The sequence below is a fragment of the Purpureocillium lilacinum genome (assembly GCF_023168085.1).
Source record: "Purpureocillium lilacinum CBS 284.36 DNA, scaffold_3, whole genome shotgun sequence".
Lineage (NCBI taxonomy): Eukaryota > Fungi > Ascomycota > Sordariomycetes > Hypocreales > Ophiocordycipitaceae > Purpureocillium > Purpureocillium lilacinum.
Window position 1 is genome coordinate 3,939,917 of NW_027072113.1, and position 14,947 is coordinate 3,954,863.

General features: G+C 59.5%; 6 protein-coding genes across 6 annotated transcripts; 4 read left to right on the top strand and 2 right to left on the bottom strand.

Moving 5' to 3' along the window:
• Positions 1-211: 211 nt before the first annotated feature.
• PLICBS_004765 (uncharacterized protein) lies at positions 212-1,429 on the top strand (the record flags this gene model as incomplete). Its single annotated transcript, XM_018325858.2, has 1 exon — positions 212-1,429. One exon carries the CDS (start codon positions 212-214, stop codon positions 1,427-1,429), a length of 1,218 nt encoding a protein of 405 aa, XP_018175610.2.
• Positions 1,430-3,161: 1,732 nt separating this feature from the next.
• Positions 3,162-4,226, top strand: PLICBS_004766 (uncharacterized protein; the record flags this gene model as incomplete). Its single annotated transcript, XM_018325857.1, has 1 exon — positions 3,162-4,226. The coding sequence occupies one exon, from the start codon at positions 3,162-3,164 to the stop codon at positions 4,224-4,226; it is 1,065 nt and encodes a 354-aa protein (XP_018175609.1).
• Positions 4,227-5,161: 935 nt separating this feature from the next.
• PLICBS_004767 (uncharacterized protein) lies at positions 5,162-6,009 on the top strand (the record flags this gene model as incomplete). The annotated part of the gene is made up of 2 exons (XM_018325856.2): positions 5,162-5,837; positions 5,918-6,009. 2 exons carry the CDS (start codon positions 5,162-5,164, stop codon positions 6,007-6,009), a joined length of 768 nt encoding a protein of 255 aa, XP_018175608.1.
• Positions 6,010-7,824: 1,815 nt separating this feature from the next.
• PLICBS_004768 (uncharacterized protein) lies at positions 7,825-8,576 on the top strand (the record flags this gene model as incomplete). The annotated part of the gene is made up of 2 exons (XM_018325855.2): positions 7,825-8,045; positions 8,105-8,576. 2 exons carry the CDS (start codon positions 7,825-7,827, stop codon positions 8,574-8,576), a joined length of 693 nt encoding a protein of 230 aa, XP_018175607.2.
• A 399-nt stretch (positions 8,577-8,975) lies between these two features.
• Positions 8,976-9,746, bottom strand: PLICBS_004769 (uncharacterized protein; the record flags this gene model as incomplete). Its single annotated transcript, XM_018325854.2, has 1 exon — positions 8,976-9,746. One exon carries the CDS (start codon positions 9,744-9,746, stop codon positions 8,976-8,978), a length of 771 nt encoding a protein of 256 aa, XP_018175606.2.
• A 2,011-nt stretch (positions 9,747-11,757) lies between these two features.
• Positions 11,758-13,493, bottom strand: PLICBS_004770 (plasma membrane permease, mediates uptake of glycerophosphoinositol and glycerophosphocholine; the record flags this gene model as incomplete). The annotated part of the gene is made up of 3 exons (XM_018325853.2): positions 11,758-12,818; positions 12,978-13,302; positions 13,362-13,493. 3 exons carry the CDS (start codon positions 13,491-13,493, stop codon positions 11,758-11,760), a joined length of 1,518 nt encoding a protein of 505 aa, XP_018175605.1.
• Between the last annotated feature and the right edge of the window lie 1,454 nt (positions 13,494-14,947).

Below are 14,947 nucleotides of genomic sequence, written 5' to 3' on the forward strand. Positions count from 1 at the left end.
CGACATCACGACCTGAGGATTGACCGACAACAGTCTCTTCACCCAATCGTCACTCGGAACAATTTTTGTCAAACCGGAATACCGGGGCGACGCGTTTATTGCCTGAATCTCTCAATTTTTACATCAAACCCCACCATACAACCTCCCATCAATTGCCTGGCACGCGTCTACGCGTCAGCGCGTGTGAGCTCAAGGCATCCCAGCCGCAATAATGCCACCGCGACGGGCGGCATCACGGGCTGCATCCAACTCTCATGACGGCTCCAGCGAAGATGTTTCTCCACCCTTCTTCAACACCACCTTCTCAACACACCGCGTCTCGCCACTCTTCGTCGGTGCCGAGGGGTTGACGAGCGCGCGACTGCAGCATCTCGCCCGGCGGCTTCGCGACACGCTCGTGGGCGATGTCGTGCGCGGTATTCAGGTTGGACTCGAGGCGGCCGACACGCCTATGGGGCAGGTCGGTGCGCTGAGGTCGGTGTCGATTCGATGGTTCCAAGCCGAGGGGCTGCTCGGTGACGCGGCAGCTGAGGAGTTGGAACGGGACGAGTCATGGAGTCGGCTACCTGAGGAACAAAAACGAGGCCTTTGGGTCGAAATTCGACACGAGAATGCTACGTACGTGGCGGTACTCCTTCCAGCGTTTTCGGCAGGCCATGAAGTCTCGAAGCCATTTCCTTGGGCAGTCGATACGGATGCCAAAGCTGTTGGCCAGTCCGACAGATCCCAATTCGTCTCACTACCTTTACTTCTTCTACGAATGCCGCAGGCGCTGAAGGTCGTCATCAGCGAATGGCTGTCCAGTGCTTTCGACTGCCACGTGAGCAAGTTGGTGCTGGGAACGAAAACGCTCGTCAACGTCTGGGAGGGTTGGATCCAGGCCAGGGGCCTTCCCAACAAGGGACCAGACTTTGTATTGACTCTGTCCTTCAACGCGCCCCTATCAGACACGCAGAATACTATAGCGGACTCCGACGACGACGCCGACTCAAAAGAAGAACCTGGCTTGAGGACTTTGGAGATTACGATATCTCCGTCGGATCTACGACGTTTCGTCCGCGCTGGAGAAGAAGACGGACCGTACCGACCTTCAACTACCAACACCTGGGCCAACGACGCCCGCGAATGTCGGAGGCTCGCGGGAAGGCACGCCGATGACGGATGGGCCTGGCGCTCGCTCGACCGGCCCCCGAACCACCCGTTCACGGAGGCGCTCGCGCGATACCTGGACCACCATCTGGCACTGAACCTGTTCCACCCGGGCGTGCGTGTCGTGCAAATCTCCTGCGGGGCGTTTGTCCTTGCGCAGTCTAGGCTCAAGGTTGTGAAGCTTGGAGACGTGACGGCGGACCTGGCGAGTGCCGCCTGGATGTTCGTGACGCAGCTGGGCGCGAGGCTACAAGACGATGGCTTGGCGGCCGTCAAGTGAAAAGCCCGGGACAATGCGACACACACAGGCAAACGGAAGCGGTGAAAAGAACCTGATTGGCACTACATGGTCATATTGGTGGCTGAATGCTTGACACGAGAACGGCTGGATTGTTGGCACACTGCTCAGTCTCCAGTGCCTGTGGGGTTGCACACAGCCTATGCACGGGCATATGCTGCACAGGGCATGATGCGCATGGCTAGCTCTGCAGAGCCAAGCCAGTGGCAGATCTCGGCCGACTCCATGCTCTGGCGTCCCAACAACCTGCGCCTCTACCGCCACGAGCGGGGGTAGAGCAATCGCATCTGCGGGGGAAATTGTCGAACACGACCTCAAACACGATCAGGGCACATGATCAAGCCCCCCCAGGTATGCTTCGTGCGCCACCAACATTATAGATCCATGCGCTGATCATTAGTGTCACAGCCAGCGTCTTGGAGAACAGATCGTGAGCTCACTTGAAACTACACAACAGGCCCTGTTGCGGACCTTGCTGTCAGGTTGGTCCCGACATGAACAACACGCAGCTAGGTGAAGCGGTCAACATCGTCGACATCCTCGTTTGTCACGTCTAGTCTGTGCTAGTGCCCAGCCGGGAGATCCCGAGAATGCGGTTGGTGCGGATCGGTTGGCCGGGGGCTTCATCCCAACGGCTTCCTGAGCTTTGTTCTGCAACGTTGTGGTGGGAAGGTCCATAGAAGATCTGTCAACGGACGGCTCGGAAAGCATCCATTCATTCACGGCCAGCCAACAAAGCCATCGACCGCGTGGCTTCCTGCATGTTGGAGACCCCGCACGGTGGCTTGTGTCGGTGTAAGTGGGAGCTAGAGTCGGGGCGCCGTACTGGAAATAGAAGTTGCTTTTCTATTAGACATCGAAACCCCATCTTACCGACATCGGGGGTTGGTGGTGTCCGTGCTGAGTGACCCCGTCGCAGCTCGCCCGGCCATTCTCACGATGCTATGCTTCTTGACATGGGCCAACGGAAATCATCGAGACCATGTCTCAAGGGTTTATTCCATGTATTGGCAGCTGTTGGACGTCCGGCGAGAGTCTCCCAGCTCCTTGGCGAAGACAGCACGCAACAAGCCAGGCACGTCACCTGCCGCTTGCGGCCCGTTGGGGTGGATGTGTCGGGCTAAACTCTCACACGTCTCAACTGAAGGGGGCAATTCCTTGACTAACAAGTCCGCCCCGAAGAGGCAAGAATGCATCCACGAACCCACTTTTGCCCGGGGCCTGCGCTGCCTCCGGCACGCGTGGCCCTGAATCAATTAATTGCCGGCCTGTGTCGGCATCCGACGGGCCACGGCGTCGGTGGAGATGGGACCCGGGATGGGCGGCGTCGACCCCCCGCTGCAGAGTTTGGTCTGGCCACCGATCCGGGCGTGGCTCGACTCTGCTGCGATGGCGGAGGTGGAGGAGTTTGCTTTTCCCCCCAACAAGCGGGAGGGAAGGATAGATAAGTAACGCGCAAATCGACTGTCCTCTTCGGCCCGGCTCCATCGCTATCAGTCACGTCATCCTCAATTGTCTGCCTTTGGCACTTGCTCGTACGACTTCACTCGCTGGTCGACTGTCGGTCGTTCTTTTATATCAGACTGAGCCGGAGAGAGATTGGAAATCGCAGCAAATGGCAGTAATACACGAGACGGAATACGACTACGACGGAGGAATCGACGCAACACACGCAAAGGCGACTACGGAGAGACACACGACGACAACCGCCACGATGCCCGACGCGACCATCTTTCCGCCCAAGGACAAGTACAGCTTCCTCGACGACTACTCGGAGGGAGCGCACCCCCAGGTGCTCGAGGCACTGATCGCGAGCAACGCGACGCAGGAGACGGGATATGGCAACGACCGATACAGCGGCGCGGCGCGACAGCACATCCGTGACCACCTGGGGCGCGGGGACGTGGGCATCTTCTTCGTGCCAAGCGGAACGTCGGCCAACGCCATCTCGATCGCGGCGTGCCTGCGACCGCACGAAGCCGTCATCGCGGCCAGCTCGGGCCACATCGTGACGCGCGAGACGGGAGCGGTCGAGGCGAGCGGGCACAAGATCATCAACGTGGCGCCGACCAACGGCAAGCTGACGCCAGCGAGCATCGAGAAGGCGCTTGACGACAACTGGCACTACCCGCACATGGCGAAGCCGCGGCTCGTGTACATCTCCAACGCGACCGAGGTGGGCACGGTGTACTCCAAGGCGGAGCTGGGGGCCATCAAGGCGCTGTGCGAGGAGCGCGGGCTGCTGCTCTTCATGGACGGGGCGCGCATCGGCGCGGCGCTGACGTCGCGGGTCAACGACATGACGCTGGGCGACATCGTGGACCTGACGGACATCTTCTGGATCGGCGGGACCAAGAACGGCGCGCTGCTGGGCGAGGCCGTCGTCGTCAAGCACGCGCAGCTGGCGCAGGACTTTGAGTTTTACGTCAAGCAGCACGGCTCGCTGCTGGCCAAGGGCCGCATGATGGGCGTGCAGTTCGCCGAGCTGTTCCGCGGCGACCTGTACTTTGAGCTGGCGCGCCGGGGCAACGCCGCGGCCGAGAAGCTGTCGCGGTCCGTCGTGGGCGCGGGCTACGCGCTGCGCGCCGACACGGAGACGAACCAGGTGTTCGCGGTGCTGCCGCTCGGGCTGGTCAAGGAGCTGCAGCGCGACTTTTCGTTTTACGTGTGGGAAAAGTGCGGCGCCGACTGGGCCGTCGTGCGGCTGCTGACGACGTGGGCGACGGACACGGCACAGCTGGAGAAGTTTAACCAGACGGTGCTGAGCTGGGCGCCGTGAGGAAGTGGTCTGGCTGTGACGATGGATGTTGATGATGATGATAAAGGGTGGTGTTGATGACGGTTCCAAGAGGGTCGTGACGCGGGGTTTGGTTCTCCCGGGCGACAATGACTTTGCACGTTACATACATATACTACATTACATTAGAGCATCCGCATTAATGGGAAACACGGGCTTGCACTTTTGGGCACCGGGCGATTGATATCAATAATTCACAGATGGTAATAAACCTCATGACATCACATGGAGGCTTGAACGAGGGCAAGGCCATCCCTGGATGTTACTTGCGCGCCTCGCACTGCCTCCATCTCCAGCAAGCTCAGCAGATCTGCACCCGAATGAGGTGCCTCCGCCACTCTAAGCCCCGGGCGACTTCCTAGGTCCGCTGTGCTGCGGCGCCTTGCCCCTGTGGAACCGACCCTGAAGCCCCCATCGCCCCCTAAGCGCCCCCGGGCCCCAGTTTCCTCAGGCCAGGGGCCACTGACAGCTCGACCCCTCTTGCTGCAATGCCCCCTTTGGGCAACACCCGACATCCACTCGATTGCCCGACCCAGGCACCAGACGGGAGGCTTCGATCCATCGACCATCCTCCCTCTCCACGCATGCATGACGGATCTTCCGCCGTCGCTGCCTCGCAGGGCTGTGGCTCCGTAGTACGTCGCCCGCGCTTGGGCTGACGGTCGGGCGAACCGGCTAGCGCACCGGGGTCTGGCCTGGTCTTACGTCAGGGCGCTGCGAATAACCACAAATCGCCGTCTCACCTGATCGACGAGTCCGCTCCGAGACGACGCCCGCCAAGCCCTTGCCAAGATGGAGGGGAAGCTGGACGTTTCGCCCGTATAGATATCAATGGCGTAGCTGCCCGTCTCGTCCGAAGGAGCCTCGACACCACGTCGTTTATCATGAGCGCTTCAGAAGCACACCACCGAGACGCAATGACCACGCATCCCAACGAGCTCCCACCGCCGTACGACCAGGACGAGCAGCCCAGCGGCCAGCTTCCCGGCGGGCCGAGCTCCACGCTCGTGCTCGACAAGTGCGACGTCTACGCCATAGACGCGCCCTCGCGGCCCCTCTACCGCCTCAGCAACCCGCCGTGCGAAGCCACCACCAAGGTCTACGGCGTCGAAAAGGTGCGCTACCGCGTTACCGACGGCGACGGCGACGAGCCGCGCCTGCGCTCGCGCCTCAATCACATCTACGACTTCCAGACAAAGTATTTTTACTCGCTGCGGGACCTGCGCGCGCCCGTCGTCGTCGAGGGCAAGACGAGTCGCAAGCGCACGTACCGGAGCGTCAAGGTGTCGGCCTCGGTGACGGGCTGGTCGGGCTGCGCCGCCGAGGACCACTTCAAAGCCGAGGTGCGCCTCTCGGGCCGCCTGCAGCGCGGCGAGGGCGCCCAGATCCTGTGGCGCAACATGGACGGCCGGGTCGTTGCCGCCGAGACGCGGCCCACGCGCGGACCCGAGGGCATGGTCGAGAAGCCGCCGCGCCTCGAGGTCCGCGAGCCGCTCGATGAGATGGACCTGGACCTGCTGGTGACGTGCTGGGCGGCGCGGCTGTGGAAGGAAGCCGAGAAGGAAATGCGAGAGCCGCTCACCTGGGGCGATTGTGAGTGCAGCCTCAATTCTGCTTGACGGACTTTCTCGTCCAATTCGCTTGCCGGACATCCAACTGACCCGCGTTTGCAGTCAAGAGAATCGCCGGACAAAAGAAGAGATTCGGCAACACGCCCATGCTGGGCAGCGGAGCCCTGGGGCTATTGGGGACAGCTGGGATCTGAGGATCTGAAAGGAGCCTTGGCTGAAAAACAGCATTCATGATAATGATGTATTCCAATATAGCACCTGTATTACTTACCCGCATGTTGTGGCGGACAAAGGATCTATGTGACCCGCCGGGGTATTGTGCACCCGCAATTCGGTCAGTTTGATGGGAAGGCATGCAAAGCGTCACAAACAAGGCCAGGATACGTCGTACTTCCGAATGAATGCTGGCGGCAGACATGTTGTACAAACTCAGCGGTCGGTGGGGGTGATGCGGATAATTCGGAAATATCAGTCGCTGGGCCGTTCCTTCCCAGCTTCCAAACAGATCGGAGAGGGGTGTGGCATCTATCGCCATCCCACCCGGGAGCCGGCGGTGGAGACTTGTTTCCATCACCCTGCTCGCCGGGGCCCTTTACTATCAACCACGCGAGCACGCACCGGAAGAGAGGCGAAAGCTGACGAGCACCACGACACTTTGGCTTGGATTGACAGCCAACGCCAGCCCCGAATCGGACCATCCTCCCACGGCCGGCAGCACGGCGGATCGGCTACGTCTCCAGGTTGCACGCCGGAGGCGACTCGGGCCTGGTAACCGGGCGTCGCAGACCGAGACGTTTCAAATCGTCCGGTAGGGCTGCTTCATCGCGCACGCAATGGCGCCGGATGTCGGTGCAACGCCATGCTCATACTGGAAGTGGTCTGTCGCCTGACCCCGCAGGATGAATGATTGGGTGAGCTGACCAGATGTAGCCCATAGCCAAGCGCGAGGGTGATATGATTACGGTCCGTGCCTCGGCCGTGTGTGTCGACTTTACGAGGCTGTGGAATCGAGAGGGGAAAGAAAGGGTTGCCGTCTATTATCCCGCTGTCCCGTCTCCCGGGCTCCATCGCCCCCGTTGACTCCACCAGCAGCTCCGCAAGCAAGGGTCAGCTGAAGATGCCGGTCCGCTGTCCCCACCCTTTGCCGCATCTGCGGATACGGCGCCAGAGCGTCTTGGCCCCGGGACCAGAGCGTCGGCTGTGGCTGGCTGTGAAGCAGGTGCTGGCGGAAACATCGAGGCAGGCGGGAGAGCCAGCAATCGGCGGCCACCAGGCCATACCACACATGGACGCGTCCAGGCAGGAACCCTTGTTGAGCTCTGGACTGACACAGTCTAGTTCGTTCGCCTCTGACGATGCAGCAATGCGGAGAAGGGTCCGTTATTTCCGCCCCAAAGCCCGGCACGCCGCAGCCGAGTGATCGGATGCCACGAGCCGAGCAGGCACTCGTCTGAAAATTGTTTACCTCGGGCGCGCACGCATCGTCTGTCAACCTCGTTTCATGACACCCAACCGTCATGCAAGGGTTCCACGAAGCGGACCAGGATCAACTGCCCTCAGATTTAATATCTAGCCAGCGAGCCCGCCCGAACCGGCAGTCATCTCTTGGCGCAACCATCGATCGCGACCGACCCCTCGGTAAGGCGAGTCAGTTCAAGCCGAGCCCTCGACGCGGAACCGTATCGTGGCACGGATCAACCAAGTCTGGCGAGTCGAAGGAGTGTGTTGTGCCGTATTTTGTTGCTGGGCAGACCAAGGTGAGTTGCATATGCCGGCAGCTTCAGCTGCGGATCAATGCCAAGCTGTCACTGCCACTGCCGCGGCGCCGAGTCCTGTTCGAGCACCTCGTCGTGTCTTCACCATGCGGTGTATGAGCTGACACGCCATTTTGTAGCTCGCTCAACCGGTTGAACCCCCCCGACCACTCTAACCGCGACCAATTCGTTCCTTTCATCTTTGTATTCCGCGGCCGACGCCAACAGACCAGGTGGTCTCCCGGCTGTGCGTTCATGAAAGTAATCGTCACCGGCGCCACCGGCAACGCTGGCCGACAGGCTGTCCAACACTGCATTGACAACCCCCGCGTTACAAAAGTCGTCGTCCTGACACGGGCGGCTGTCTCTGGATATGTCGAGAGCCATCCAAAGGTCGAGGTGGTAATGCACCAAGACTTTTCCTCATACCCTGAATCTTTACTCCGACGACTGGAGGGAGCCCAGGCGTGTATATGGTGTGTTCATCTTGCCCGTCGCATTGCGCGGTCGCTTCGTTCTCTGCTCACGCTCGCAGGGCCATTGGCGGCCGAGTCGACCAACTCAAGCACGACAAGAACCTCTGTCGGCAGGTCATACTGGAGCTCCCAATCGCTGCATCGAGAACCTTTTCCCAACATCTCGCCGGGAAGACCCCCGACGGTACAAAGTTCCGCTTCATATTTTGCAGTTCGAAATACGCCGAGAAGACCAAAAAGAGCTTCCCATTCGTCAACGACCCGCGCCGGTACGTCACAGATGCCGAAAAGGGTCTCTGCGAAGTGGCCGACGCCAACAAGGCCAAGTTTGAAGCTTATATACTACGGCCTGCGAGCTTCTACGTCTCCGACATGCCCTCGTCGCAGCCCACGACGCCGACCAAAAAGCTAGTTGGGGGACACAGTACATCAACCATTGACACATCCCAGGTCGGCAAGGCCATGGTCGCTGTGGCTTTGGATGGGTGGAAAGACCGCATTGTTGAAAACGATTTTCTCGTCAAGATGTAAACTATTGCAGTAAATTGTAGCATGGTCAGGCGTCTCCAGGCGATTCTCCTTCTGCCGGATACACTCCTAGCCTTTGACAGCAGAACTCCGTCTATACAATAACGCTTGGAGGGATGCGAGGGCAGTATTGATCGAGTATGAAACCTTTCGTCGCCCTGAATCTCTTCGTTTGCACCCCTCCAATCCTCACACCGTCTCCCCAAAAGGCCCGCCCAGATCTCAAGCATCGATACGCCATCGCAGCCAAAACTGCCATCGTGAAGTAATATGGCCCCAACCTGGTCTCTCTGATGCTGACGCCTCGCCTACCTGGGTTCGCACCCTAGCATCGCGTCGGCATTGTCTATGGGCTTCGTCGCTTGCAGTAAACCAGATCTAATTGACTTGCTTGGAATGGCTCTATTCTGCCGATGGCAGGGTTCTGGAAAGAAGGGGATGATAAGAGAGTGGCGACGGCCCTGGGGGAAACTTGTCCCGACGAGCGCTGGGCCTGCGACGGACTCGTGGCCTTGGGTCGTCGCCCTGCGGAGGAGGAGACGACATCTCCGGCTGCTCGTCGTCATCGTTGTCGTCGTCGCCCTCAGCGCCGGCGGCGGCACCAGAGGCTATGTGGCGGAAAATATCGACTGGGACACCCAGCACGGCCGTGACGAAGAGCAGGGCGGAGCAGATGCGGCTTCGCTGAGGCTGGGCGGCGGCAGCGGCGGCCGTGACCGGGGCGGGCTGATGACCATCGAGGCTAGATGGAAAGCACGCCAAGCAGCCCACCTCAGGGGACTCGTCTCCATGATCCTGGACATCGCAGCAGAGCGTGCGCTCGTCGTCGTCGTAATACGCATCATAGTCGTCATAGCCGTCATCGTTGTGTCCGTCCTCGGTCATGTCAGAGACGGAGGCGTCATAGCCGCTGTACGCAGACGCGGGACTCATGCTCGCCGAGACGGGGCGACTGGCGCTTTCGTAGACGTTGGCGGGATCGGAATAGAACCTGGAGACGACGTGCATCCACAGCGTAGGCGAGTTCGGCGCCAGGACGGGACTGGTGTTCGTCGTCGCGACCCTCGGCGTGGGGGGAGGCGCATTTGGCGTTGGGTTCGCGAGGCCGAGGGCATTCTCGACGGGCCCGCCCTGGATGATGCGGTACGTGCCCGTCGTCCCGTAGTGAGGCATTCTGCGCGTGTATCTTTGTCCCAGTCTTGCCGAACGCGGCGTGTTGGACCTTTCCGTCAGCCAGGCTGGTAGGCTTTTGCCTTCGATGCTATCGTGTAAGACGCACGCGACGTCGCAAGGATCGCAGCGGCGGCGGTTGTCGAATGCACCAGCCAGACGACTGAGCCACCACGGGGAAAAAAGCTGCAGATGTGAGAAAGCAGGCGGACGAGGCCACAAGAAAAGGAAGAAACACAATCAGTCTGGGAGCAGCGCACGTGGCGTGCGTCAGGGCCCTCGACGAGAGTTTGCGGCTCGGGTGACGCTGCCCCTGGTGCGCGCCAAAGGACGCCTACTTGAACTTTATGCCCTCGACCACAATCATTAAGTCACGTTATTTCTACTACGCGTCTACTTGGGAAACCGCCGGTTGAGGAAAAAAAAATCTTGAGGTGCGTGACTTGTCTGTAAACAACGCAACTTACACGCGCGTCGCAGTTGAGAGTTGACCTGTGAGGTTTTGCGCTTCGTCGCTCCTCAAGACGTCAGCTCTCCTCTGTCAGTCATACTCGAGCGAGGCCCTATTATTGCTACGAGCCCGCCGGGCAGCAGTATTGCGCTATCTGCTTCCACTTTGCCGTTCCTTGAGACATCAAACACATCACCGATACAACACGAGGTCGACACAACAAGACCCTCGGACACAACTACGTTGGTGTTGGAGCTCTCTTGGCCGCCCCTCAAGACATCTACCACGTCCCCTAATTATAAAATTCTCGACACAAAGACGCTTAGATCGCGACATATCCGCCGAGCAGTAATACGTTGTCGCCGTTTGCTCCTGATTCGCCAACACTCAAGACGTCGACCACAACCCCGAGTCAATACAGACCTGTCTAGAGAAGACTCCGCGACAGTCCTACATCGGCGCTGTTGGGTTCCGCTTCCCCACTGCTGGAGAAAACAATACCGGCTACCCGACAATACAAACCTATCGAAACAAGGCATCTGAAATAACGACGTGCCTGCGGGGCAGTGGTGCTTTGGTGGCCGCCTGCTGCCGTCGGGCAGGCACACACCTAAGCGCTCAAAAGGGGGTGCCATCAGACAGGGGATTGAACGCGCATAGGACTACCGCGTGTCAAGCTGCGAGGTGAAGCCCGTTGGATAGCTTTTGCCAGGCGGTGCAATGGCGTTCAACGCAACGGCAACGCAGGTCTGGAGGACCCCCCTGAGCACAACGACCGCGGCCGCGTCTCCCGCGCCATCAGCAACGGACTCGGCCCATTCCTGGTTTCTGCTTAGAGACGACGCGACTGGCCTCACCATGATTGGGTTCGTCATCCTAGCTTTGCTCGGCCTGCTGCTCACTTGTGCAAAATCCGACCTGGTCAAGTACCTGCGAGCGCGACGCATCACCAAGGACGCCGCGGCGGAGGAGGAGCAATGCCACCGGTGCTGGATCGACGCAGAGATGGGGCGAGCAACACATGGCCGCCACACGTCACGGAGATTATCCTGCTCAAGTTGGGGCTCCGATTCGGGGTGGGCGTTTACGAAGCCGTTGATGTTGGGCGCAATCGTCGTGTCGGAACCAATGGAAGTCCACTTGTGGATGGGAAAGTGAGGCTGGTTGGGTCTTGAGGCGGATAAAGGAGGGCTGGTAGTAGCTACTCTGGTGCATGCGGAACGATGCAACGACCCTGATGGCTGACTTCATTGAAGCTGAACGTCCCGGTTTGGCGGTCAATCGGCTGTTGTTGAGTGCTCCCCCCTTTGGCGAACAGTCTTTCAACAACACCACATAAAGACACTCATTGGAGAGACAGGTATAGCTTGGGCGTTTAGACGGAAAACATGGCTTGATTACTTACACGAAAAGCGTGGCTTGGGTTATATTCGAAGCAAAGCCTCAGTTCATATGCGAAGCATCAAATAGCGCTGGAAATATCACCACCACCAACTTCTCATTCACCCCCAATCTGATCGCTTGGCGCATGCGTGCAGCGCATGAAATGTGCCTGTTTCTGGCTCAGACAGCAGTCTTCACGGCCTTGTCTCCATCAGGCAGCTGCTCGGTTTGCACGTCCTCGGCCAGGCCCTGCATGTCATCCTCTCCCATCTCGCCATTCCAGCCATTTTCGACGAGGTAAACGCGGAACTTTTCGTCCTGGATCGCCAGATCCTCGCCAGTGACGTTGGGCACAAAGAACCACGTCACCAGTACACCTACGACGCCGCAGATGGCGGCGATGATAAAGGTCCAGCGCTTGCCCAGGTTGTCCTGGATAGGCTTAAAGGCCTGGGTGCCGAGCGCGGCGCCCGTCTTGCCGATGGCGGCGCTGATGCCGTAGCAGGTGCCGCGCACGCTGGTCGCGTAGCTCTCGGAGGAGAGGAGGCCGAGCATGTCGCCGGGACCAAAGTTGCCGCTGCTCTGCATGAGGCCGTAGAAGACGACGAAGAGGGGGATGATCTTGGTGATGCGGTCGTACGAGAGGCCGATGATGAGCCCGAAGACGAGGTACCCGGAGAAGCCGAGCATCATAATGTTCTTGCGACCGACGCGATCGCAGAGGTACGCGCCGAGAAAGACACCCGGCAGCGCAATGGAACCCAGGAGCAGCTGCCACTCGGCAGTGCTACGCAGGACGTCATCGCCCGCAGAGGGCACAACGCTGGAGATGATGGTGCCGGAGAAGACGCCGTTGGGGAAGGTGACAAAGTCGTAGAGGAACCAGGCACCGCAGGTGCCGATGAGGGTGCGCCAGTAGTAGCGCAGCACGAGCTTATAGGGGACGTGCTTCTTGATGGCGCCGCGGCGGTAGAGCTTGGAGTTGAGCATGCGCAGGCGGAAGTAGAAGACGGTCAGGGGCAGGACGACGCCGATGCCCATGCAGACACGCCAGACGGTCGACAGGTTGGCCGTGGCGCCGCCGGCGGCGGACAGCACGATGAGGAAGACGATGACGGCGAGGGGTCCGCCGAAAGAGAGGGGCAGGTTGGTGACGAGGATGAAGACGGGGCCACGGTGCTTGGGCGTGTGCTCGTTGGCGGCCTCGGAGGAGGAGGCGCTGGCCGCGGGATACTCGCCGCCTGTACATATGTGCCAATTGTTAGCCTTGGCTCAACTGCGCTCACACTAATGTTCGCTTGAGTGTGTCTGTCTATGAAACTGGGCATAGTGTGGGAGCGATGGTGTTTGTGCAAGATTGTATCGCAAGAACTCAAGAAGATTGAGAGATGTAAACGCACCAGCTCCAAAGCCGACAATTCCGCGAGCCACAGTCAGCATCCAAAACATGCCGTCAATTGTTTTGCCGTGCGCGGCCGTGGCCAGGATGCCGCCCAGGACGATGAGCAGCGTGGTCAGCACAATGGCCGTCTTGCGGCCCATGTAGTCGCACGTCAGGCCGATGACGACCTGTCCGATGATCTCGCCAACGAGCAGAGCGTTGGACACGCGCGTGCTGACTGTGGACGTGTACTCGGCGGAGAAGGCCTTCTTGAAGAGCACGTTGGTCATGGTCATGAGGTTGTTCTGGTAGCCGTCCGAGATGAGGGCGAAGCCCGCGCAGAACTGAACGGAGTCATTGTCAACACCAACCGGTCATGACAGTTAGAAGAGAGTCAACTCACGATGGTGAAAATATCCGAGAGGGACTGCTTCTTGCTGACGGGCGCGGGCTCGACCTCGGCGACGGGGGTGTCATCGCCGTTGCCGCGTTGATGCACGACGGCGGCCGTCTTTTCTTGCTGGTTCTCATCCATGGCGTAGCGTGGCTCAGGTCGATAGCTTCAACAAGTGGCTTTGAAGGAAATTGACAACGTCGGGAGACTTGTCTAGATGGCCACGCCTCGTTTTTGAAGTCGCACGAAGTCGCGGTCGCGGCGCGGGCCTCAGTGCGACCCGTTCCTCCAGTCGTCGCCCACTCGGTGTAAGCCCGTGGATTCTCACCAGGACGACGAGAGCCACAACTGGCGTCTCAGCGGCGGCAAAGCAATGGAATATCTTTCCACGCGTTTTTTTCTTTCTCTCACGACAGATTGAAAGAGCCAATGCGCGTCGTAAGGTCGCCCATGTGACGGATTGAATCCAGCCTGGACGAGCGCGACACTGAGGGCGGTGGAGCGACTGGAGTGCCGAGTGTCCAGCTCGGCTCTTTCGTGCCGGCCTGGCGTCGGTTTTATCTGTAATTGTGCCTGTCTCTCTCCCCGTGCTGTGTCTCTCGCCTGTCGCTCGCCTCTCGCCCGTTCGGTCGGTCGTATCCGCCTGCTTACCCCCCTTGCCCCCCTCTGCCCATCTTGCTGTGTGGCACGTGTGCCAGCGGGAGGCGTGCAGCATTTCCGGATTAGGAACCCACTGGTGCAGGGACACGGCTCCTGGTGCCGTGGCCCCGCCCCCCTCCCCACGCCGGAGCTCGCTTGGCGTTTGTGGCTGACGGTGGGGTGGGTTGTGAAGAAGTTCAAGACTCCAAGGACAGAGGCAAAGGGACAAGGGGGCTCGGGTAAGGCGTCGGGAATAATGACAGCAACACAAGATACCTGGGCATTGATGATGGACCAGGTGGCCTCAGGCCTCATTGTCCCTGCCACTTTCTTTCTTCCCCATCCCTGCATTACGGTGTCTGTTGATATCAGCCACCAGCTGCTTCGAAGTTGGCCCTGGCCGACGGTGGTCCTGTTGTCAAAAGTTCATAACATGCAGTCGGTAGTATTGACGTAAAGTGGGCACTGGCCAACGCCGTGTGTCGGGCTCAACTCTTTTCGGATCACATCAATGTGGCTCCCCTTTTCCTACATATGCGTCAAAGTCCGATGTCAAAGCAGGCGTGACTCTCCTGTGGGGTGAGCCGCGTCTAACTAACGTTTTTCCAGGTCTGATTCCTGTGTCTTTGTCAAGCTTTTCATGTCATGGCAAGCATTGGCCATGTCTGGTGTGGATTTTCGCCCATCCCGTGTGGGGTTGGCCGCAAGCGAGGTGCTCCTGCAGCTCGGTGTCTGTCCGCCGAAGATTTTGCAACGGCGTTGCCGCCAACGGTTTTGAGCTTCCGTAGTGTTGATGGATCGCAATCTGGGGTAGCCTACCGCCCTCCGCGCGGGGTTCGGTCGCCACATTCCCAAGTTGGGCCGTGTCGCCGGACAGCAGCCTGCTTGGCCTCCGTAACCGCTGGTCCTCCACACAATATCCAATGTGATATAAAGACGGAGCTCACCGCGAACTC